This window comes from Chelmon rostratus, chromosome 20 (assembly GCF_017976325.1).
Source record: "Chelmon rostratus isolate fCheRos1 chromosome 20, fCheRos1.pri, whole genome shotgun sequence".
Lineage (NCBI taxonomy): Eukaryota > Metazoa > Chordata > Actinopteri > Chaetodontiformes > Chaetodontidae > Chelmon > Chelmon rostratus.
The window spans coordinates 18,873,414-18,898,401 of NC_055677.1; the positions used below are offsets into that span (position 1 = coordinate 18,873,414).

The window sequence follows — 24,988 nt, forward strand, 5'->3', positions numbered from 1 at the left end:
GTGCCTCACAGAGCATGAGTGGAGAAATGAGACTTATCAGTCAAACTCTAATTGTTCCATCACAATTAAGGTGGAACAAGATGCAACAACAGAAACGATCAGCGGAGGAAAGCTTCTCCACAAAGGACAGCAGAGACAAAGGACAAATGTGCATGACAGGGAGAGGGGGAATGACAAAGTCAGTGTGAGGTCAAGTGAATGCCTCAGAGTGGTCCTCCATCCTGCACTCACGATGTATTCATGTCCAGCAAAGTGGAGATTCCCACACAGTAATGGCTCCATTTACTGCAGAGAAATAGCAACTTACAGCTCGGTAATGAACCCATATTTGTCCAAATGCCTGAAATCTGACATCACCATTAATTACATTAAGGGTCAAATTAAGCTGCTATGAGGGCCCAGAGCCAATAAACCCCACCCGTGACCCATTTATCCAAGAGTCACAGTAATAACTAATATTTCTATGCTAGAATACTTTTCAAAGATTTGAAATGTACTTATGAACATGCACCACATGAGTATTACATCAAACATCTCTTTTTACATTGTAGTTTTTATTGTGCTTTAATGGTAATTACCAAAACACTGGGAGAGTTTGCGAAACCTTATTAAGTTTAAATAAAAACAAGGGTCTGGGGATGGTGCCCTCCTACAAAGCAACATAAAGTATAGCTCGGGGTGTGCCAAGTACACTTAAATTAGCAAACTAAAGAAGAGTACAAATCAAAAACAGCATGACAGGATTACAAATTCTTACACGCAATAACTGAAATTAATAATAACTAAGATAATAATTATTAGCTAGTTAATTTAAACACAAGATACTTGTGCCCAAAAAGAGGATTCATTCTCAGTGAAGAACCTTGGAGCTCTAATCTGCCTCTATACCTGCCAAAGAGCAGTGATTCCTAACACGTCTCTGGGGGTCATCAGGTGGAAACCTCCCTTCAACAGTGTTTCGCCTACTTAGTCCCACTACACCTCCAGGAGGTTAGGCAGTGAACTCCGGCGTCCCAGAGTCACCCCCCCAGTGCCAGTTCACACTGCTCCTACACAATCCAAACAGCACCGCCACGTTCAACTGACCCAGAGATGCTCCAGGTAGTGGCCAGTACCGATGCTACCATTTAACTATTGCTAATGCTAATGCTAACCGCTAGGAAGAACAGAAGAAGACAATACAGTTCCGATGCTACCATTTAGCTAATGTTATGTGCTAACCGCTACCTGCTAAGAGGAACAGAAGAAGACAATAAAGCTAGATTCACCTATACTGTTAATGTTAATTGCTAGCTACCAATACTAACTGCTAAGATACTATCATACTCTCACCGCTTTAGCTATTGTTAGCTGCTACAATGCTACCACAGGCCTAGATGCCACATGTAACTGCCGATTGCCAAACTACCATCATCTACCCCTGCCTCTCACCAACTGCACCAAGAAAAAGCGGGGTGGGAATACAAACCCTGGTTCGGGTAGGGGATAGAAAATAAAGAGGTAGAGTCAAAAGATGAAAGTAGGGATTGGATACAGACCCTTGTTCGGGTAGGGGGTGGAAAATAGGCATGCATGTCCTCTGGCCCCCCACCGTCCCTATTTCACCCCCCAACTACTATTATTTCTCCTGATCCATATCCACTGACTAGACCTAGCAGCCTCATCTGACATCTCCCTCACTGTCTTTCTTAAATTTTGCCCATGCACTCCCAGCTCCCTCAACAGTGAAACAGCTGACCCTGCAACAAAACCTCTACACCCCACTTCAACCGGACAGACCCTGGTCTTCCATCCCCTCTGCTCAGATTCTGTCTTTAAATCTGCATACTTAGTCTTCTTCCTTTCATAAGCTGCCTCCACTGAATTTTCCCAAGGGACTGTTAACTCAATAAAAAACACAGTCTTTTTACTCATGGACCATAAGACAATGTCTGGCCTCAGATTACTATAAACTATTTCCTGGGGCACAACTAGCTTTCCTCCCAAGTCGACCTGCATTTGCCAATCATCAGCCCCTACCAGGCAGCCACCTACCTGCTTTCTCCCTGACTTAGCAGCTCTATTTTTCTCCCCCTCTCGAACAAACTGCACATCTAACCTCTCCTTTCTAGAACTTCCAGAATTCACCTGCTTCCTTCTCTCCTCAATGCCTGCGGCTAAGCTTCTCAGCACCTGATTATGCCGCCATGTATACCGGCCTTGTGATAAGCTAATTCTACAACCTGACAAAATGTGCTTTAAACTTGCTGTACCTGAGCAGAGTGGGCACGATTGATCGCCCTGTACCCAGAGACTTAGGTTCTGCGGGGTTGGCAACACATCGTATGTCGCCCCTATCAGAAATTTAATACGGCCTTCCTCCATATTCCACAGGTCCCTCCAACTAAGTTTCCTCTTCTCAACACCTTCCCAATTCAACCATTGTCCCTGTTTGGCTTGACCAACTGCTTTTGCCCCTCTTAACAACTCCTCCTGCCTACGCACCTGTTCCATTACAAGCTTTCTTTTCTCCTTTAGACCTTTGAACACCTGACTTATAGGTCAATCCACCTAACTTTAACTTAAGCACCAATCTGATGGCCAGAATAACTGAAGACAAATGTGTGGGTATGCAGGACCTTTAAAAGGTCCCGGCAACACATGAGATGGGTTGACATCATAAACAGAGTGGGAGATTTAGTTGTAATCAGTCAACCACAGTGGCAGATAAATACTTAAATCTAGCTGCCGTGTCACAATTCCTGCTTGTACAACTCCAATTGCAAAAAACATTAAGACATAAATGTGGAAAACATAAATCAAACAGAATGTGATAACTTGCTAATCCTTTTTGGCATATACTCAATTGAGAACAGTACAAAGACAATATATTCAAAGTTTTACCTCATCAACATCAATAATTGTTGTAGATGCTAAGATGTAGTTGTTAAGATGATACAGATAATGATACTGATATATATATATATATATATATATATATATATATTTATAAAGACAGTGACCCTTTTATTCAAGTCTCTATTGATGATGTCCCAGCTCGTGCATGCCAGGGAGCCCTTAGAGCTGTGTTATGGTGTTCTCCAACCATTGCGGGGCGCTATATGCTTGTGGCTCTTGATGTTAAGTTCCTGTTTGAATATTACTGTGCTGCTAATAAAGTTTCAAAAGGGGGGGAAAGGTTGAGTGGTGAACAGACACAAAATGTGTCAGTAATGCTACTGTAGCAAAAATCCTAGATATTTTCCCCTCTGGTGGGGATGAAGCGAGGTTTAAAGTGTGTGCAAAACACTTCCTGTGTGGGGACAGTCCGGCCTCTCTCACTGCCATATTTCATGCATCATCTGTAACAACACCAATACCCTGATGGTTGTTGATAAAACCTCAGCTATGTTGAGTCCAGTGTGTGATTGGAAGCGACCACGTCTGTAGGATGAAACTTTTCATTTCCCATTCGTTGGTCATAACATGAGCTGTGACTGTATTAAAGCTCTGAGTAGCTTGTGAGGTCCACCCAGCTGTGGTTGTTGAGATGGACTCTGCTTCTGTGAGGCTCTGTGTCATTTTAGCTTTTGTCTCTTGGTACAGAGCTGCTATCACTATACAACTGAAGTTTGGTCTTAGTGTTATAGTATACTTTGGCTTCAGCCTGTTTACTAACCTCTGAAATCCATCATCGTCAACCACAGGAAATGGCCTTATATATATATATATATATATATATATATCAGCTGGGACTGTTATGCGGAAGCGGGGCTCCAAATCCTTTCAGGCTCTTTTGGCCTGGCTGAAGCTTTGTTGTTGTTGTGCCATGTTTGACGTGTTTGCCATAGAGTTGTTGACTGACGTGCATTTGCCAGTTTCCTTTTCACCATTGTACGTTCTTGAAACGGGAAAATGGAAATGTTGCCACATATCAGCTCTACACGTTCATCTGCCACTTTGTGAATACATGACTGTATAAAGGATATTACTACGTGGGCTCATTTCATAAAACTACACATTGTTGGTTTTGGTCTTTTCATGGGACTTGCTGACGGTAAAACGAATATAGAACAACACCAACTTTATCGTAATAGCATGCCATAGCTGAACACCAGTTCAAAGAAAACTTCAAAAACAGAATCTATACAGCTACAGACCAGTTTGTCGGCGTGAGATCTGAAACATCGAGTCATTCCTATGGTTAATGACTCTCTCTGGGCGAGCGGCCATGCTTTGGTTGGTCACGTGCGCTTGTGCGGCTCAACTGACATAATGAACTCCCGGCTGGAGCTCAGCCAGCAATGAGGCCACGGTGCTCACTCTCATCACCCTCATTCAATCTCTCTGGACGCCTTCCTCTTTCTGTTTAACTGTTCTCTAAATCACCCTCTCATTTACACTATTCTCGCCTCTGTCTTTCTCTCCCTTCCAGTCCAAAAAAAGCTTTGGCCCCTTTGCCTGTTTTCCTCACCAATGACTCCCTCCCTCCCTCCTTCCCATGATGGCATGAATAGTTTTCTATGTCAAGTTGACCCTCATTCATATCCACCCCTCCTCCTTCCATCTATCCTTCAATCCTCCGTCATCACCACTTGCCCCACTGCCCGAAATATCTGTCAGCTGTCAGCCAAATAAAAGATGGGGAGGGAAAAAAGGAGTTGTTGTCAACATCCCTCCCCAGAAAGAATGAAAGCATTCTGCTCTATTTCCCTCCGATATAAAAAAAAAGGCCCACTGGAAAATAAAAAGACGGGCTGAGGATGAGGGGAGGGGGGAGGGGGAGGGTGGCTGTGGTTAGATGGACTGAATGCTGCCGCCACGAGCTCTTGTAGTCACACAGAGATCGCTCACATCTAACACCGTCCCTTCATTCATGTGATTCATATTATCATCATATCACTGAGGTGAACTGAACTTATCACTGTCCATGCTACATGAAAAGCTTGTTTATTCATTTATCAATTTATTTTTATGGACAACTGGTTGCTGTGATGTGAATGGCTGTTTTAAAAGTCATAAATATAGACTATACCCATGTCTTGAAATCTAATTTAAAAGCCAGGGAAGCATTGGACATTGTTTATTTCTCGGGGAAAAGACATGTGACCCTTGGCACCATCAGATCACTCTGAAGATCACATGCCACATGATTAAATCGATCAGTTTAATTTCAAACTGCAAAAGTCAGCCAGTCTGGTACCCTAATGTATGCTGGCCTGTTAACCCTCCTGCTGTCTGTGATCACAGGGTAGAGGCGCTACTGTGTTTTAATAAGCCCAAATTCACGTCATACTGTACTTTATTTACAGCTCTCTGTCTCTGGTATCAGTCAGCAGAGTGAGAAAAAAAAAAAAAAAATCAAATCTGCGACATGGTCTGACAAAATCAAAATAAGTACAGATAGAAGTTAATGAAAGCAGCTGTGTGATATTTAAAATAGGAGCTCAGAGTAGTTCTCCTCAGAGCTTTACACATCATGTTTAATATTTCGGGGACTTGTGGCACTGTGTTGGACATTTTCTGAGAGATACATCTGTAACACACTATGAATAATTATCCAGCGCAGCCCCTGTATGATTTCAAATCACAAGCATTGATACGGCTTTTGGACTTCTCACTGCATCCACACATACAGGTGATGAGGGAGGGCCTTTGTGACTCCTGGTGGCAGAAAAGAGAACAGCATGATGGATTTTATGAGGCTGGACCACGGTTTAAGGATGTGTGCTCATTGTAGCCAAACCACGGTGGAAAAGTAGGACACGTTTAAGAGCAACCGCTGCATGGCAGAGCTGAAGTAGTTACTGGACTCCTTCAATAACGCTGTCTTGTTGAGAGTCCACTAAGGAATAAAGAAACAGAAACAGTATTGACGTGAAGACAAACATGTAGCTCATGTTTTTAAGAGAAACTGGAAAGAGCTCTGATGAAAAGGGCCTGGCAATAAGAGGTGTAAAATATGGCCAAATTCTTTGCCATGGTATGTGTAAGTTTATGTCATGTTTATGGTATACATCTTGGGAGTAATTGTTCTGTAAACTCAATTAAGAAGTGGTTTAAAATAAGCATATGGAGGAGGAGGACTCATCCGTACTGATGACTGTTTTTACATAGGTATCAATACTGCATGTATTTGGATGGATAATATCAACGCAAGAGTGGAAAGCATTATACATACAAGCAGAAAAGAGTGTGAGGCAGCTACACTCCGTACACAACCATCAACACGGCCACTCACTCGCTGTGCAGCAGGGACGCCGTTCATACACTGTGAATGACAGTGTGTAAATACAGTTCAAGGGATAGCTCCATTGGTGGAAACGGTATTGCCAAATCTCTACCAATGGAAACATTTCTTCTGTTGCACACATATGTGGTATATTCCATCATATCATCCAACCTGACCTAGCACACACCTCCTAGCACACAACATGCACACAGTGCTACAATGAATTAAGAGACAAACTCTGTAGCATCTTTGCTTGGTGGTATGTTTTGGTCTGTGTGTGTGTATGCATGCATGTGTGAGAGGACATGCTTGTTGACTGTGTGTGGCTGTGACAAGGAGCACTATCCTCATTCAGGGCAGCAGTCGTTTAGGGATTATCCTTTTTCTGAACAATGGCTGGGATTGGGATTACGGACTGAGGTGGAGGAGGATTGGCCCGACTGGAGCATTTAAAGGGGCATTTATGGGATCTTCTTAACAGGACAGATTGCACTGTGTGGCATGTGCTGGTGACAGCACGTAATCCTGTAAAACACTACAATCCTCACAACACTGGCAGCCTCTCTGCTCCATTCACGTCTCAGGCATGAATACAAGTCCAGAGCGGCGCGGCGAGGCAGACTGTGGCAATTAAAAAACAAAAACAAGTTTGATAATATTTGCCTCTGAGTAAAAATATGGTGGCCATTCTGCACCCATAGACATTCATTTCAACTTTTAAGTAACTCAACTGCTTTGAAATCAGTCGAGCTGTAAACTGGGAGGGGCTATTTCAAGCACCACTGGCTCCAGAAGTAGAAGTCGCATTAATTTTTTCAGATGAACATTTTATGTTAATGACGGAGCACTTCCGTGCTTTGATGGGCATGAAACTGTCCTGGGTAGATCATCAGTTCACAGTTAACGTTCTGCTACATGTGCAAACTGTGGAGAAAACTGCTTTTACAGTCCATAGCTTAGATTCAGTATCTGATTCTGGGTCAGTGGATGGATTCGGTGAATTTAAAGATGTGTTTTGTTCTCAACTGCAACAAAAAGCTTCTGGGATTTGCTATAGCTCTGACTCATGCATTTGACTGGCTTCTCCTCCATAGCATCGGTAGCAAAGGCTCATGGGTATACTAGTATTTAGAGCCTTCAACTATAGTCAACTGAAAAACACAACTTCTCAGAAACAAAATTGAATTAATTAAAACTGAAGATCTTAACATAAACCTATAGCATGTTTACATAATCAGATTCGAACTGGGGATAGGCAATATGGCAAAAATATGATTACAATATTTGGTTCATATTGATCTTATCGATATGTATGACAATAAAGAATTCGATCTCGAACTCTGCCAGAGGGGTCGCTAGTTAAACTCGAAACTATGGTTTACTAAATAAAAAAAAAATAAAATAAAATAAAACAATGTTAACATTTAAGTGTACAAATATGGTTTGGCTTTGAATATATTTTGTGATAAAAGAACATACTGAAATACAGCAGCAATTCTGCATTCCAGCCCTTCTTTGTTCAACGAGGCAGGTCAATGGGCCAAAATTAAAGCTGCATTAGTCCATAGGCCATTTTCCTGCTAGGCCCTGCCCCTTGTGAAGGTTATTGGGCCGAGTTTCATGTTTCTTGCTCATTCCAGCTCACAGAAATTTCAGGCACAGCATAAGACAGCAGATAGTAATCACTAGCCGGCACAAACACAGGTTTTTTTGATCCATTAGTTGTTTTGTTAATAAAACATCAGAAAATAGTGCTAAATGTCCATTACTATTTTTCATAGTTCAAGGTCATGTCTTTTAATTGCTTGCTCTGTCTAACCAACAGACAAAAACCGAAAGATATTTATTTACCATCATATATGACAAAGAACAGCAGGTGAAGAAGGCAACGTTCTGCTTGAAACATGACTTTATTATGTGTTGAATGTGCTGTTGTGACTGTTAAACAAATCAGCTGATTGATATATTAATGGTTTAAAGAAAGGGGAATTTATATTTATTCATACTTCCAGAAACAGCAGCTCCTCTCACCTCAAAGCCCTGTTCAGAGTCAAGGAGAGTTAGTTAAGACGAGTCCGACTCATCCCTTTCAACACAGAAATCCAGCTGGCCGCAGATTTCAACAATGTAGTTTCAGTATCACCACCATGTGTATGTTCTGCTGCTATGAAATAAGCCACTGAGGTATCTGCCCTTGTATCAGTGCAAGAGCCCTGTAGGACATTTGTCATGCATGTGTAGAGGTCATTAACAACAGATGACTGATCCAGAACGTGTCAATACCATCTAATCTAGTGGGTTGCCCTCAACTGTTCAACAGTTCTGGGTGTCACTATGGTGAGGGATGCAGGCAAAATCCAATATGGCATGTGGAGGGAGAGAGACAAGGACAGAAAGAGGGAGAGAGGAAGGGAGAGAGATCTTCTTGATCAGGCTGGCATGCACGCACACACACACACACACACACACACACACACACACACACACACACACACACACACACACACACACACACACACACACACTATGGGAACCAGGTCAAGCATGACCCGGGCATTACCAGAGAGATGAGATCATCGACAACTGGTGCGGCTACTGTAGTCAAAACTATACAATATCACGTGTATATGTGTGTGTGTGTGTGTGAGTGAGAGACGGAGGATCTCACATACTAGGTCAAACTGAGCTGTGCTCCAGTTGGTCATTATTCAGTGTTACTGATGGATTTAACACATCAAACTGCTGTCAGTCTGTATGACATCCCCTTCACCTCTCAGCCATAAGCCTGGGACACAGGAAACCCAATCCATCCATATTGTGTGTGTGTGTGTGTGTGTGTGTGTGTGTGTGTGTGTACAAAAGGATACAGGCGAGGCACATTGTTGGAATAGCTAGTGTTTGGTGGAGCATTAAAGTTTGGCCTGAAGCTCTGCAGGACTAAAAACAGCTATATGGCTTATTCCCCCCTCACACTTCTCCTTTGAGAACATCACACTGTTTATGTCCTGTGGGTTTTCTATGTTTAGTCACGGGCAAACTAAATCTCAGTGTTCTCACAAGTTACACCCGGACACAAACATTTATGGCCTACTGGACCCTGTACAAATATAAAACTCAGCAACAAAACCTAAGACTACGAGCCAGTAATTATACACAGTCACAACCAATATTCACATACAGAGACATAAGGAACTGGTGAAAGGGGACTGACTATATGCTGGTGGCCAGAGCAACAGAGACTACTGACTTTGTGCACCTCAGCAACAAGGAAGTTCTCTGACCCCACTGTTTTGTCTTTTAACTTTGACTAAAAGTGAAGCAGGAATGTTCCACGTTGTGTGGGTTGATATCTGCTGCTTTTGATCACCAAGTGTGTTAATGCAACATTTCAACAGAAGCGCTGTGGAGTCATTTGGCTAGTTTCGCTGTTGCACATAGTGCAGTTTTTCATGACATGGGAAACACAATAAAATCATCTGGTTTAGTGATCGTTTGTAGCAGATGCAAATAATGTTAATAACTTCAAAACCTGCATGATCTTACTGATGAAATTTTATTTTCGCCATAGAAACAGCGGCTGCAACACAGAGTAAGCTAGATGAGCTAGTCATAAGCTAGTTAGCATCGGACCTAACTTTGCACCAAAGATATTCTTTTTTTAGGCTATGTGAATTCCAAATAATGTAAATGTGTGTTACTGACTTATTGACACGTCTAGTGGGCTGTGTACCCAACTTCTTACTTGTATTTAATACAGCTAGCAATGGCAACAGGAAGTTGCCAGACAAACAGAACTGAGTACACAGGAGAAAATGGACAGGCCATATGAGGACTTTCACGTGAAGAACACACTCATGGCTGGATAGGAAAAGTTGCGCAGTTCATAGCCATACTGTCATTTGGCCGCGTTTCATTCATTTCTTATCACATTAAGTTGTTTAATGTGATAGACTGATGTTTTTGTAGCACGTGCAACATATATATCACACTGCAAAGCCCTGAATCAGCTTTGTCAATACTCAGAATGACAAAAGCATTTTGTTTGTTCATCTTTCTGGGTCTGTGAGTGTTTCGGTGTCCTGTGCAGGTTGGATACTCACAACTCCAGGACGAGCACCATCTCAGAAGCCATCTCATAGACTTGGTGGAGGTTGACCACACGGGTGCTGGCTGTGGCCAACTCGAGCACTGCGATCTCATGGATGATCTCCATCCGGCAGTCCTGGCCTTTCCGTCGCTTCCTCATGAACTTTGCTGCATACTCGTGGCCTGAGCATTTCTCCACACACTTTCTGACCACAGCGAACTTCCCCCTGAAACAAAAGGAAAACATCAGTATTGGATACACATGTGTTTAGGTAAGAACGTAGCTGCAGGACTCCTTCGACTCCCTTTGTGCTAACAGGTACCACAACAAACATCATGAGTTAAGACTAGTTTTAATAAAAGACCACGTTGCTGCTTGGACTTCTTTTTGCAACCTGTAGAGTCGCTGCCCCTGCTGGCTATTAGACAGAATGCAGATTTAATATGGGAATTCTGCATTAGCTTCACTTTCCAGAGCTGGAAGATGTGTCCACTTACTATACCGTCTGTGTGATCACCACTGGTACCATCTGAGTTTAGTGTGTTAGCATGCTAATATTTGCAGACAGATTTTTGATATGTTTGCAAATGATTGCATTCCGTTTTGATTTAGGCTTTACTCAGCGTGCCAGCTCTTTCGGAATCCAGATTAGTATATGATGACATTGTGTTTTAGTTATGTTTTAGACAGCATCAGAACTTGGAATTGGGGTTGTACATGCCACTAGAAAGACATTTTAAGACAACCCCTTCCAAAAGTTATTAAGACATTTCACTAAAAGCTTAAGTGGGGCTGGAGGAAAAAGGAACACCAAAGTCTGTAGGATTGATTCGCTGGGGACCGTGAATGCCAACAGAAATCAATGAAATTGAGATATTTCAGTCTTGACCAAACACTGTCATCTCTACAGTTCTGCTGCTGGCATGGCTACATAAAATTCCTAAAATAAAGAGGAACAAAGGGAACTGATTTGCCTCCTTGGAAACTTTCTGGGTTACCCGGAATTATCCTTTAATGTAGAAAACAAGCTTTTAAAGAGCTGCCATCAAGCGACAAAAAAAAAAAAAATCGACAAAACTAAAAAAACTCTTAACTGGCAGAGCTGTAAATTAGCCTCAAGAAAGTTACTGAAAAGCACTTTATTACTTAACACATAATTACAAATGGAAAGAAACTCTGGAAGACTGTTGTTACAATGTTAAGCAGGAGATCTTAAATTAGCATTAGCCAGTATATGTCACTGACTCCCAGGACTCCCAGTTTGGCAGCTAACAAGGCAGGTGCTGGCATCGAGTCCAGTTTGAAACCCAGCTTCACAGCTGGGCTCAGTGTGTGGTGTTAATGCTGTGGACCTGGCTGCGGATGTCGTTGAAAGTGTTGCCCTATCTTTTTCTATCACAACTGTCTGGCCTGACCCAATTCTATTTTAGGCTAGAAGGTGTTCCTGTGTGAGGACCACAGTGCTGTATGTGCACACATGTGCATGCTGCCCAGGGGAAATCCTCTGAAATGCAGCTGGTGATGGAGATGACAAGCCCACATCATGGCTTCCCTCTGGCTACTGTTGGCAGTCCATGCTCCAATAATCAGCAGCAGCGTCCTGGCTGAGCCTGACTGATCCACAGCCAAGACCCACCCACAGTGACAAGCCAAAACTGCTCTCCACGCTTCTCAAACGTAGCCAAGATTCATTCAGTCACTTGACATAAAGATATTTGGGATATGAAGACTACAGCAAATAAAAAAAACATTTGTCTTTGCAGTTTTACAAGTTAAGCTACTCACTTAACTGACTTTTACCAGACAGGAGTAAGAAAGAGAAGACGTTGAAACCTTATCTGTCAATTATATATATTTTTTCATAGCGTTAAGTATCGATAAATGCAAAGCTTGTTAACCATCCAGGCAAATGTAGTACAGCACAGCAGGCATACATTTAGAAGTCTGCTGCACAAAGCCACTGTTCCATTTTGATTTGATTGATCGCCACTGCATACTATCCAAACATTAGAGACTCTTTAAGTGAGAAAGGTTTTTAAAATGTAGTGTCACTGTGAAAGGTAACAAAAAAAAAAACATCTGGAAAGCCATAGAAGAAACATCATTAGGACAGAAAAAGGCAGTTGATAACTGAAAAAAAATATCACTGACATAGCAGCTTCAATCTGACCTTGGTACATTTATACAGTACAGTGAGATAATATCCAGGTTTTGATTTCAGTGCCAAAGTAGCACTGTCCCGAGGCCCAAAATAGGAACAAGTGACGTTATTAAAATAAACTGAAATGCAAGGAGTGATCTAAAGATTGGCAGCACTTTTTCAGATTCTCTAAATGGTCTTATGTAGGTGGGGCAGTGGTTCTCAGTCCTGCTGTGGAAACTAAAGCCCTGCACACTGACATGAGCCTGATCGACCTACATCTGATCCACCAGCTCTTGATTAGCTGAACATAACTGATTAAACCAGTCAGGACTCCACTCAATCAGGACTGAGAGGCTCTGGTGTCAGCACAGGTGGAAATGGTACTAGTCAAGTGAATGTACCGTTACTTTAAAGACATTTTTTCTGAGTGGAAATGTACTTAAATAAAAGTCAAAAGTCAGTTACAACTTTCTGAGTGAATGCTCCATTTTTGAAATGACTGGTGGTGTGTGGGTGGCGTCTGGTAATCTATGATGCTACTGTTAAATTACAGAACACCTAGGGTCTATGAGTGATAAGGCCTGTGGTGTTTCCCCCACATAGTGCTGAGTCACTCTGGTGCTTTTCTGTCCTTAGACGGGACTTGTGAATTGTTTTTGATCACTCACAGACAGCATTTAACTCTGTGTAGTTTAGAACGTAGACCATGAATCAGAACAGAGTGTGTTTAACAAATAACAAAAGTATCCAGAATCTCCTGCAGTGTTTTAATCAATCCAGGCAACTTTTCTAATCACCACAATGTTAGTCCTTTCTGAAAATTCTGAAGTACGCACACAGATGTTCTTCAGAAAATATAACCTTTTGTGTTTTTGTGTAATTTCTGTGCCATTTGTATTTTGACATTTTTATGATATGGTGTTACCTTCATTCACTTGATGAATGACATAAAATGAGTATGTCATATTCCCCTATTTTTACTCCCTGAAAAGCATACAAGAACAACTCCGATATTTCCTGCTGTTATGTATTAAAAATACTCAAAATACTTTTCCCTCTATAAACTGACTTTGTTTTCCTAAAACTGACCTACTGATTGCTGGTTCCTCCAGCTCCCAGGGAGCTGCAGGAACCATAACCCATAACAGTCTGCAGCACACAGGCTGCAAAGCCAATCTGCTCACACCTATGCATCTATGCATCGCCTGCATGTAATTGATTACCCTTTGTTTTTTGTTTTCTATACACGTGAGCTAATAACGTAATGTCTGATCTCCATACATTCATAGACTTGTCAGTGCTGTGCCACCTCCTTGCAGCAGACATTCTCTCTAGGAGAAAGCTTGTTGCCGTGACCACAAGAGCACCTGTTGCAAACAGAAAACAAATCTAAGTGGCATGCCATGAAATATGCCCATGGTAAAGTGTGATGTTTGAAAGTGTTAATTTGTTCTGTTAGACCAGCAGCCACAACATTCAAATCCAGTATTTTCTACCATCACACACAACCCACATCCTCCCCTGCCACTCCATGTCCTCAGCAGGTTTAGTTTAGATTAAGATACAGCCTTAAAACTAGAACTGCTGCCTTGTTGTATGCCTCTGCCAGGCACTCAAATTGGATTTACGTCCATGTAAATTCAGACTCATACTGTATATGTAGTGAAGACTTCAAAGGAATTTAATAAAAAGTATTTAGTGTATTTTTAGGGCAATGGAAGTTATCACTACTGATACGTATGATTCCAGTGAATGATTTCCAGTGAGAAACATGCAGTCTATCTGTACGTGAGTAAGTGCAGAGGACTGACTGAGAGCTTCATCAAACGGAGCAACAGTTTAGTCCAGAACTGAAGAGGCCTCTTGGATGAGAGGTGAAACGACTGTTCTGTGTATGCCTTTAAGAAAAATCAGAAACCATAAGGCAGAAATGTACATTTTAATTGTTCTTGGTTTTATGATGTTTTGCATCAATTCAACAAAATATGTATCCCTCTGCCTCGATGGAGACCATATTCTGATTTAGCTAATCAAATTACAGACTTGAAACAAACAACAAAAACTTGAAGGACACAAAGAAGAGTCTTGTGATCGCTCTGCGCCACAGCAGCAGTGAAAACATTAATTGTAGTTGGAACTCACTGGCATTTACAACAAGAGCAAATGAGTACTTCATTCCATTCTTTATGAAACCACAGCCAAGAGCGAGAACAGAAGCTGTGAGATGAAAACAGCCTGAACAAGACTGTGACCTGTGTCAGGGGACAGAGCGTGACGAGCAGCTCGGGCCTGAAGCTGTGGACCGGCCTGCTTCATCCTCAGCTGCTCTCATGTGAGAGTCATGTGGCTGAAGCAGCTGGGAGCTACACGTTTTACAATGAATACATGTTTTCAGTTTGGTGCTCCGGCAATTTATTCCATAATAAAAGTACTGTGTCAATTTTAAAGCTGAGATGATTGGTTAATTAGTCGATCAGTGGATTGAAAGAAAATGATCCGGCAACCACTTTGACAATCGAGTCTTTTTTCCTTTTTTTTTTAAAGAGAAACACCAAAAATTCTCTGGTTGTCGCTTCCTGAATGTAAAAACTGTATTGTGCAGCCTAGAAACTGTGAGTGCACACAGAATTATGGCGACTGTATGGAGTAAATATTGCTGCGTTAATGGTGTAATGATATTGTCAAACAGTCATTTCCAGTGGAAAGTTTAGTGTGTTACTTTGCTTCTAGTTTCCACTTCATGTGTGATACTGTGTAAGCTGAGGCCGATACCATGGAAGATGAGAGTGGAAATGCTAGTAATACTTTATACCGATTATCTTGAGATAACATCACACGTATTTATCTTCATATCGAGATATCAAACAGGTACATTAGCGTCAACGACTAGTACTTTTTTCCTGAAACTCGGAATGCTGGAAAATCCATTAAGGCAAACCGTACGCTGACGGCCCACTGCAGCTTCAGATCTCCTTTCATTACACACTTTGAAGGAGGTTGTTTATGTTCCAATGACTCCTTCCTCAGATCCAGCTCTCAAAGAGGCCTTTCTGTCTACTCAACTGAGGCGCTGTGGCCCTTCCTTTTCATTTGCCAATAATACATTCATTCAAACAAACTTCGACCATCGGATATTGTGGCGTTAGTGTGCCTGCTGAAGGACCACTTACAAACAAAATGAATGCTAAGTGAGGAAAAACAGTTAGGAAGAAGCAGAGGAGACAGAGAGAGGACAGAGAGGATGAAGACGAGACAGATCCTCATTCTGGGCCAGATGGCAGGACTGGGTTGCACCAGGTCTTCATTAATACAGTACACGTTTTTATGCGAAGCCCTTTTACAACATTAAAATTTTAGTCTTAGCTTGCAAAGACCAAAGTATGAGGGGCCAAGGAACACAATCAGTTAACATTCTGTTCTTTGTAAGTGCATGACATTATCTCAGTAGCATGCACAGGGAAATATATCTGTTTACGGGGAATAGTGTGCAGTTTATAATGAGTGGAAAATGTCTGATTATGCTAACCTAACAGGCGCTATTTGATCATTTGGTCCACCGCTAAAGCCATTAGCACAAAGTTTGTGATGTTCAGGTGTGTTGTGTTGTTTAGAAGAAGGCTTCCAGCTAGCCGTAATGAGTGCTTTTAAAATAAAAACTTCTCCACCGCACATGTTCCAGCATTAATCTGATCCGTATTAGCCTCGACCTCACTGCCCAGCAGGCCACTAATGTTACAGCTTTGTAATGGTCTTTGTGTGGCCTGAGGAAGCTAGCTGCTGCTGGGTGCTAATCAAAGTTACACACTGTTGCCAAGAAAATTCATTTGTGCAGTCTGAACAGTTCTGCTACATCTATATCATTATCTTCTGAGCATGTCTTTCAAGTAAATATACACATCACAGCAAAATGCAACTGCATGTGTGCATTTTGTTAGATAACACACTGAAAGGGAAAACATGAAAAAGCATAATATGGCCTCTTTAATTTTATCATGATATTTCTATTTGAATTTTGATATAATTTTGAACTCTTAAGCACTTGGTGCGACTGGCTGGACATTTTAACAATCATTTATCTCTGTGTTGTAGATGCACATGAAGTAAATGTATTCCAAAACTGAATTTGGCAAATAGTTTGGGGGAGTACTGAAATTTACAGAATACATTGCATGTTTTTCAGGGATAAAAACTGACAGTACACACCACTGACAGCCCAGCCACTGCCATGTAGGTCTAATCAGGTGAAGAGAAGGTTTGTGGTGATATCTCATGAAGGGATGAAGGATGGAGGAAGATCAAATCCCCTGACTTCTCCTGTCTGGAATATATCTTTTAAAATTTCATGGTCATTTCACGCCACAAATGATGGTGAAAGTAAAGTGAAGACCTTTCATAGAAATACTAACTGGCTGATGATTACACTGAAAAAAGTGGAGGGGAGAGAGGACGAGTGTGATTGATTCATACACACAGAAGGCCTCTGGTCATATACTTTAGCATTATGTACCGTGGCACATACTATACAGTAAGTATATTCCAACATAATCCCTTGCTAAATCAATTTTTCCATTAACATTTTTCTACAAATCAATTTGTCTCCAGTTGTGCCTAAACAGCTCATAGAACATTCTGAGTTCTGTGGTTTCTTAGAAATTGGCTCGTTCATCCTGGTCATTGAGGGATTTCTCTGTTCTAACTGGACTTCATTTGCTCTGAGGGTGGTGGTAGCACAGTTAGTTATCAAAAGACAGAATGAAGACATGATTTTTATTGGTCGCTTGGTTTATTTTAGCATCCCTCTCGAAATCGTTTTGGTTCAAAGACCCCAGGCAGCAGTGTGTTTCGGCGTAGGTGTGGTCTTGCCTGGGAACAGCACATAGATGCTGTTTGGTTTGGGAGTCTGGGCCTGCTCTTTAGAAACCATACTGGGCCACCACAGCCTTTTCTAAAGCAGCGTCAGCACATTTCCAAAGCCAGCAGCCTCATTCACAGACTACACCCTGAAAGAGATGGCTTTTGTGTGTGTGTGTGTGTGTGTGTGTGTGTGTGTGTGTGTGTACACAGACCAAGCCAGAGGTGATGGCACGGTTATTACTATAAAGAAGCGTGCTAATAGAAGCAGTGTTTGGCTTTGGGAGGTTACAGCCTAAGACCAAGCTGCAGCAGACAGCCTCACAGTGCTCTGTGTGCACTAACACACTCAGGCCTCAGCATTAACTTTCTGAAGCAATTGTTCACTTGTTCAGAGAAGTAAATTGACCTTCCACGTCTGCAGGCACAGATGTCGCCTGTCACAAATGACAATAATTCATATTTTTCATTTTTTTCTTTTGCTTGTGAATGCAGAATACAGAATTAAAAGGAACAAAACAACAAACAGCTGAAAGCTGAATATTATTGAAGTGGCTATATTTAATGTGCTCTACTCAATAAATCATTTTCATATTCGTGTAGAGTGTATACAACATCCTATCATACATGCATATATGATCAATGATGATGGTGTTATGATGATGATAGTACTATTAAATTAAAGACAACATTTAGGCTGCAAAATAAAATCCATCAACATATCAAGGCATACACTGATGAAACAACGTCCCTCTCCAGAGCCATGATGCCCAAACCAACAACTAGAACAATAAATTCTTTCCTATACACAAACACTTGCAGCCAGTGCATACAACTGATTATCATTTAGAAATATACGATCGCCTTTCTGTGAACATGACGACACAGTTTTTTGTTTATGAACTTCAGCTTGTCCAGTGGAGTAAAGTACATTTTTCATTTAAAAAATCTCCTGACCCTGGACAAGCAGATCTGCTTTCATGACCCTGACAGATGAGATTTGAACACAACACATCGAACGGTGAGCTGCAGGTTGCACCAGCTGTTCATAGGTTCAACATGGCCTAGTTCTAGTGTGAGTGTTTACCATACAAACTATATGGAGCTTAATTATAACTGTAAATATTTAACCTGTGAGACATTCCCTAGTTCAGCTGTCATGCTAAGATATTTTTGAACTACTAATTCCCAGGATCAAACCCTGCCCTGCTGAAGTGGCCTTGAGCTTTTGTACACTATAATGACTTCTCTCAGGATGCTCCTGTTTTTCAGCTGCTTCGTGGCAGAAAAGTCCCATGATCTGCCAGGACCTCTGTGTTGTGGGAAGTGGGATTTTAGCTTTTAATTGAGCAAAATTTATGCTGCAGTCAGTGAAATGATGATTCTGACTTTGTTCATTTTGCTTGATGTTGCATTAACTTATAACTGATGTACGATGGAGGTTGGCTACAGGAAACCCTTCCTTATCTTCATCTTTGAGGGACAACCTAATCACAAAATACTAGCGATCAGTACTTTCAGTACACCAGCTCTTTTAAACTGTGCGGTCTGCTCATGTGAACGGTGGAAGCTGTTTGGAGTCTCATAGCTGGGCTCTGTGACGGGCTGCCAGGCAGCCCTGGATGTATTTAATGAAATAAAGACTTTCACTGGCTCTAGGCCAAACACTTCTACTGGCATCAACAGATTCCCCGTGTGCACACCAGGAGTGGCTCAAAGCCACCAACACATAGGCAATGTGACCCCTTGGATGCAGTTCTAAAGGAAACCGATCAACTGGTGACATACCATCCAGTTAATAATGAAGAACATGTTTTAGATAAAGCTGTGATGACTGATCTCCCATGTCAGTATTTCCTATTTAAAGTCGACAGACTGTAAAACATCTTGATAGACAGTGTTTTACACAGATGACGATGAAACCCACTGAACTTGGTCATGAAAAGCAGATGATGGCACAGTGGAAAAATAAAGAAAACAAAGTGAAGCTATGAAGTTATCACAAACGCAACTAAGAGTTCAGGTTTTGTGCTTCTATGTCAGTACAGCTGCCTTACTAGTGGGGGTGAAACAACTGATCGACTAATTGATCAAAAGAAAGTGATTATTTCACCTGTTTCATGTGTGTTGTTCTTAGATATGAATACACTCACCACGTATTGTCACTTCACACATCAATAACATCCTTGATTACAGCAGCAAATTCACTTTCCATAGCTTAGTTGATTTAATGTTTACCTCCCTGGAACGAACAAAATTCTGTGTGAAAAACACAACATAATAGTCACATCTGAAGTAAAATAAACTAAAAATAATGAAAATGTCAGCTAGCAGCAAATTTAGTGTAGAAAAACTGTATCACTGTAACCATGGCCATTACTGCTAGTGAGACCTCCCGGCCAGATGACACAGGTGGTCATGTGCAATCACTAAAGAGCTCTGCCCAGGACCATATGGACTAATAAGAGAGTGGCCATTTCTGTCACTAAGACCCATCGTGGAAAAAGCTTTGGGTCTTAACCATATGGAATTCAGTAACTGCTTCACCATTGTCGTAGTGGCTAAAGGAGCTTGGCTGCTGGCCATCTGGGACTCCCACTGCAGAGATGTAATAGAGGGTATTACCTTAAACTCCCTCGTCCTCAGCGTCCCCCAACCCCTAAATGTGAAAAGCAGCGACACACATTCTCAGCATCCTTTTTATAATATCCTGTTCCTTGTTGTTTCTATGAGGATGTGTACATCAGCACACAGTGGAGCTTGTTTTTTTCAGCAGCCAACTCCCAAATCTCAGATGTTACAGCTTCTAACAACCACCTGAAAATACCACCACTCAGCAGCATAACACATGAAAACTGAACAAATACATAAATAAAGCTAACTCAGTTGTAACTGTGATGGACAGCCTACAGCTGAAACACAACTGCTCAGTTTTTTATTACAGTCCACTGAATATTGGGTTTTGGACTGCCGGTCAGACAAAACAAGACATTTGAAGATGTCACTTTATTTACATTTTATACACTAACTATTAAAAAAAATGAAAATAATCATTAATCATAGCTAATCAATTAGCTGCTGTCCTAAAATAGTTTCATTTTGTAACATAATTAACTACAGCCAGTGGCAGCCTGGATGGTGGGAAAGTAATTTAAAGTCTCATCATTTACAGAAGCATCAGCAGCAATGCAGAATGGACATTAAAAATGGTTATCATTTTAAAAAAGAAAACTGTTCAAAGCATTTAGTCTTGATACAGTCAGAATGAAGGTGGAAAATACGAGGAAGTGTCTTGTACAAACTGAGGTCTGTCTGGAGCTGGAACATGCCCCTTTCCTTTGACAAACTGAGTGGGCCACCCCATAAGCAGGAAAATCTGTGCTTCAGTCGACACGTGCAGGGAGTTTCCCCACAGAGCAGGAATGCTAGGAGGCCAAATGGGTGGAGAGATGTGAGCTGGGTGGCATCTATCCACATCTCAGTCCGGAAACTGCTCACCATGCACATCACACTTCATACTTTATAAACGCACTGCACGCTGCTAGAATGCTGTGCTACCGGCAGAATGTTCTGCATGCTTGTTTCATGATCTTGCTTCAGTTTTAGGCCCTGCTATACAGCTGTTTATTCCACCAGCAGTGAAACCACAGGGTGGAATAATGTGACAGAACCTTCCAAAGAAAGACAGCTGATTCAATTTCAGCTTAATACATAAATAATGCTGAATTTTCTAAAATTGATGCTAAACTCAGAAAAAGAATAAGCAAGGTCCACGTTCCAGGTGGCACTAATTCTCCTCTGTATGTCTGATGATGTCTGCAGGCCAGGTAAAAACTCAGAGCATGGCAGACAAAGTCCAATTCAAGGCTGAGGCTATCACCTGAAAAGGCCTCATGAATGGAATTCCAGCACTGAGTTCAGAAGGCTCAACCAGTGAGCTGGCCAAGAGTCAGACGGGGAATAAACACAAGTTGTACGGCTAAAACAGCAGCCCCTTCATCTGTTACACTTTGATTAACCACCAGAACAATGTCCCTGCTGAAAGCAACAGTCAGCAACACGTTGACTGAAGGGGAGAAAAAGAAATCCTCTCAGCTGGGAGCTCTGAGGTGGACTAGATCCTGAACAGGTTTGGTTTGATTGGATTCCAATCCATTTTGTAAGAGCTCTGTGTTATCGCTCCTACAGGGAAAGCTGTAGCTGCAGCAGCTGAAGCCAGCAGTCTTCCAGCTGTGAGTATTCGTTTGAAACACAGTTCACAACATCAGAGCCCTGAGCTTATATGAAAATCAGGCATAGCTACTGGCCAATGGGAATGAAGTATGCTCTGTGGTGACAAAACTGGTCATTTAGCTGAGATACTATACATGAGGAAATGCTGCTTTGAAAAAACACTGACAAAAACATCAACTCAGTTCTGTTCAGTCAATTTATTTATTAAATATGAAATTATTAATGTTTTTTTAATTCACTGCCAAAAAAAAATTAATACAGCTTTCACCCATCGTTAGAGGCACACATGGCCGAATGTAAGGTTTGCTGAATGGATATTTCTGGCCAAAATGCCCCCTGGGAGTCGTAGTTAGCTTTTTCCACAGATGTCCACAGGTCTGTACTACTGATGGTTCTTCTTTTCATCAAATAAGCAGATATTTGTATTTTTTAAGTTAGTTAATATTTTGCACTGGTGTGTCAAACAGGGCCCTCTTCTGTGTACATGAATGACTGTATATCCACACCTACCTCATGTAACCACAATCACATGATCAAAACTCATACGAATGATGATCATAGTTTCAATACTCTCCTCATGCTGCCTTTATTTCAAAATAAGACCACACCGTTATTCAAGATACAGTAACTTAACAAATCAACCCTCAAACAGAATTCAAAAAATCACATTCGCTGGATAAGAATTAGCAGGATTATTTTAGCCTGACAACAGCATGTTAGCCTGGATTAGTTAAACCACATCTGAAGAACAGGGCCCAGCAGACTTTAATACTGATTCAAGCCATAGAACTGCTCCAACAGTGAGTCACATAACATCGTCCATAAGAAAAATGAATGGGACTTTTACTTCTAGAACCAGGGACGCTCAAAATAGCTCCTCCTACCTCACAACTGTGTTCTGTGAGTTGACCAATGAAGAAAAAAGAAACTGCTTGTAGCCTGGTGAAGATTCTCACTCTGCATGCTGGTGACTGGACATTTATGGTCAGCCAAAGAGGGTTTTGTGGAAGAAGAATCACAACCCATTACCTCATTTCTCTCATGGGTGATGTTTGAAAAAAGTGTCTGTAAATAACTGTCAGCTGGTGGAAAGTTAAAACTGTGAGAGTTAGATAAACGCTTAAGCAAATCACATGATTATATCAAACCTTGCTTGCTGTAATCGTTCCTCCTGTTCATGCTGGCTATTAATGCACTTCCAACACAAGTTTTAAGTCATGGGAGACTCCAGTCATTTTGTACAAAAACCTATTATATGAGGAGGAGTCTGAGTTACCAATACCAATACAAGCAATGAAACTGAGACACAAAAATCTTGAAATGTGTGCATTCCTTACCACTAAACACAATTACAGACAACTGAATGAGAATATGTGGAATGAAAGTATGAGACCACTGAACGAAATTTGAGATCATGGAAAGAAAATCTGGAAATTATGGACGATACATTTCTATGACATATAAATATGTATAAGAGGGAGAAAGAAACAGAGAGATCCTTACTGGCTCCACAGTTATGAGGGCGCTTACATCAAACAATATGATAAGCCAACAGGCTTGATCCAGTGTAACACCGTGGTGGACATGAACTTGAACACATGAATTAATGTGAGCCGATCTGCTGACCACAATGCTGCAGATCAGAGTAGAAGATGCAGATTAATGCAACCTTTCATGTTGCTCTGCGGCAACTAATCTCAGTCACAATGTCAGGTCATGCGATGCAAAGCCACACACACGCGCACACACACATGCAGACACACACACACACACACCCAGCCTTTGTTGTTGTGGCTCTCTACAACTCAAGCATGTACAGCTAATATAGCTGTATAACAGGAGACTGTGTGGCTGAAGTAACTCATTCAGCCAAGTCCGAACCCAGCTCTTATCTCTAAGGTTGTACCTGGGTCAACACACTCATGCACAATACTGTTAGCTTTGTCAAAAAGCTGACAGAGAACCAATTCACACTTGACAATGTGACTTAAGTCATTCTGCGGGTGATTACTCATGGCAAAAGCATATTCTAATCAAAAAGGGATTGGCCTTGTGACTTTGTTAGAGGCTATATCCCAGATCAGTTTAGCGAACAGGATGGAGGGCTTTTCCTCTAATAATTAACCTTCTAATAAGAAATCCTGTGCAACACTAGCTGTTCAAAAGAGTAAGCTGCATGGCTGCCAGATCCCCGGTCCAACAATGGACTGGATTTGCCTTACCAAGTGCCAAAGACAAATGGGCTGGTATGTTTTTGATCTGCGACAATACTTTTATTCACCTTCTAATGTGTAAACTGCATTCAGAAATTGTTTTCAGCCAGCACTAATGCACTGATCAGGTGCAGATAATAATCAAAGCAATCCATCACTTGTGCAAAGCATAAACTGCTTTTAAGAAACCTGGTAGGATAAGAGAAGTGAGTTGGTAGAAGTAACAGAGAGGGTTTGATTTTTCATTTCTTAGATGGAACACGTGACTTTGTCGTCCTATAGTGAAAAAATGAATCCCAAACATCTCTGTTTGCTGTTACAGCCCAGTCAAAGTAATTAGGTAAGTTCTGGATACAGCAGCCAGAGGCAGCCCTGCTCAGTGCCCGAGCTGCCCTGTCAGCTAACGTTAACATCAGCGAGCGGAGACACTTCCACCGCCTCCTGCACCGAGAACATGTTCATCTACCCGGAGCAGGCTGAGCAGGCGAGCCACAAATCTGCTCTACTTTACGAGTGGTACTTAACACAAACCACAGTTACCAAAGTTCATGACCAACATTGTTGGTTTTCTGGTGATAACCGTTAACAACAGCCGGACTCACCTTCCGAGCTCTTTGCCGGGGATGATGGTGTAGTGGTCGGTGAACGGCTCGTTGTTGACGTCGGTCTTGATCTGGGACAACAAGCCGCCGACGCTGCGGGCCTGGCTCGGTTCGGCTGCCGGGCCGTGCTGGCAGCGGCTCCGGCTCCTCGAGTCCCCGGCGCGTGGACATTCGGGGATCATGGCGTCGTTGAATCGGAGCCGTTGGCTAGCCAAAGTCCAGATGACAACTTCTACAAACAGCAGCACACTGATATTAAACTACACAGCTGACTAAACGCTGGGCGACAACTCCGAAAAACATTCGTGCGACGGGAAAGTATCACTGTTTGGCAGCGGAAGTGTTAGGAGCGTCCGGAAAGTTTAATATTCTGTCAAATATCGCCACTGACAAGCTCATTTTGAAGTTATTCGGTCCGTGCGGCGCTTTTCGTTTGTGAGCGGTCCTGAACTTGCTCCTCACTGACAAACCACTCTGGAGCTATGCTTTCAGTAACCATGGGAGCTCTCGTTGATTGACAGACCGACTGGCCAATTAGATGGCGCGATGCAAGAGCGTGGTGCTTTCTGTGGCATGACGGACAACGGATTGATTGACTTCATGAATGCATTTGATAAAACTACAGTGAACCAATAATCTGTTAAAAAA

At 41.9% G+C, this 24,988-nt stretch overlaps 1 protein-coding gene across 1 annotated transcript in view; it reads right to left on the minus strand.

Annotated features, from left to right (window-relative positions):
• The window catches only part of stk17a (serine/threonine kinase 17a), a 36,052-nt gene extending 11,530 nt beyond the window's left edge, over window positions 1-24,522 (minus strand). Inside the window, exons 1-2 of the mRNA XM_041961752.1 lie at window positions 24,341-24,522; window positions 10,312-10,524 (exon numbers count right to left, since the gene is read on the minus strand). Of these exons, the coding sequence (XP_041817686.1) occupies window positions 10,312-10,524; window positions 24,341-24,522 (395 nt within the window). The remainder of the gene's footprint in view (window positions 1-10,311; window positions 10,525-24,340) is intronic.
• Window positions 24,523-24,988: the final 466 nt, after the last annotated feature.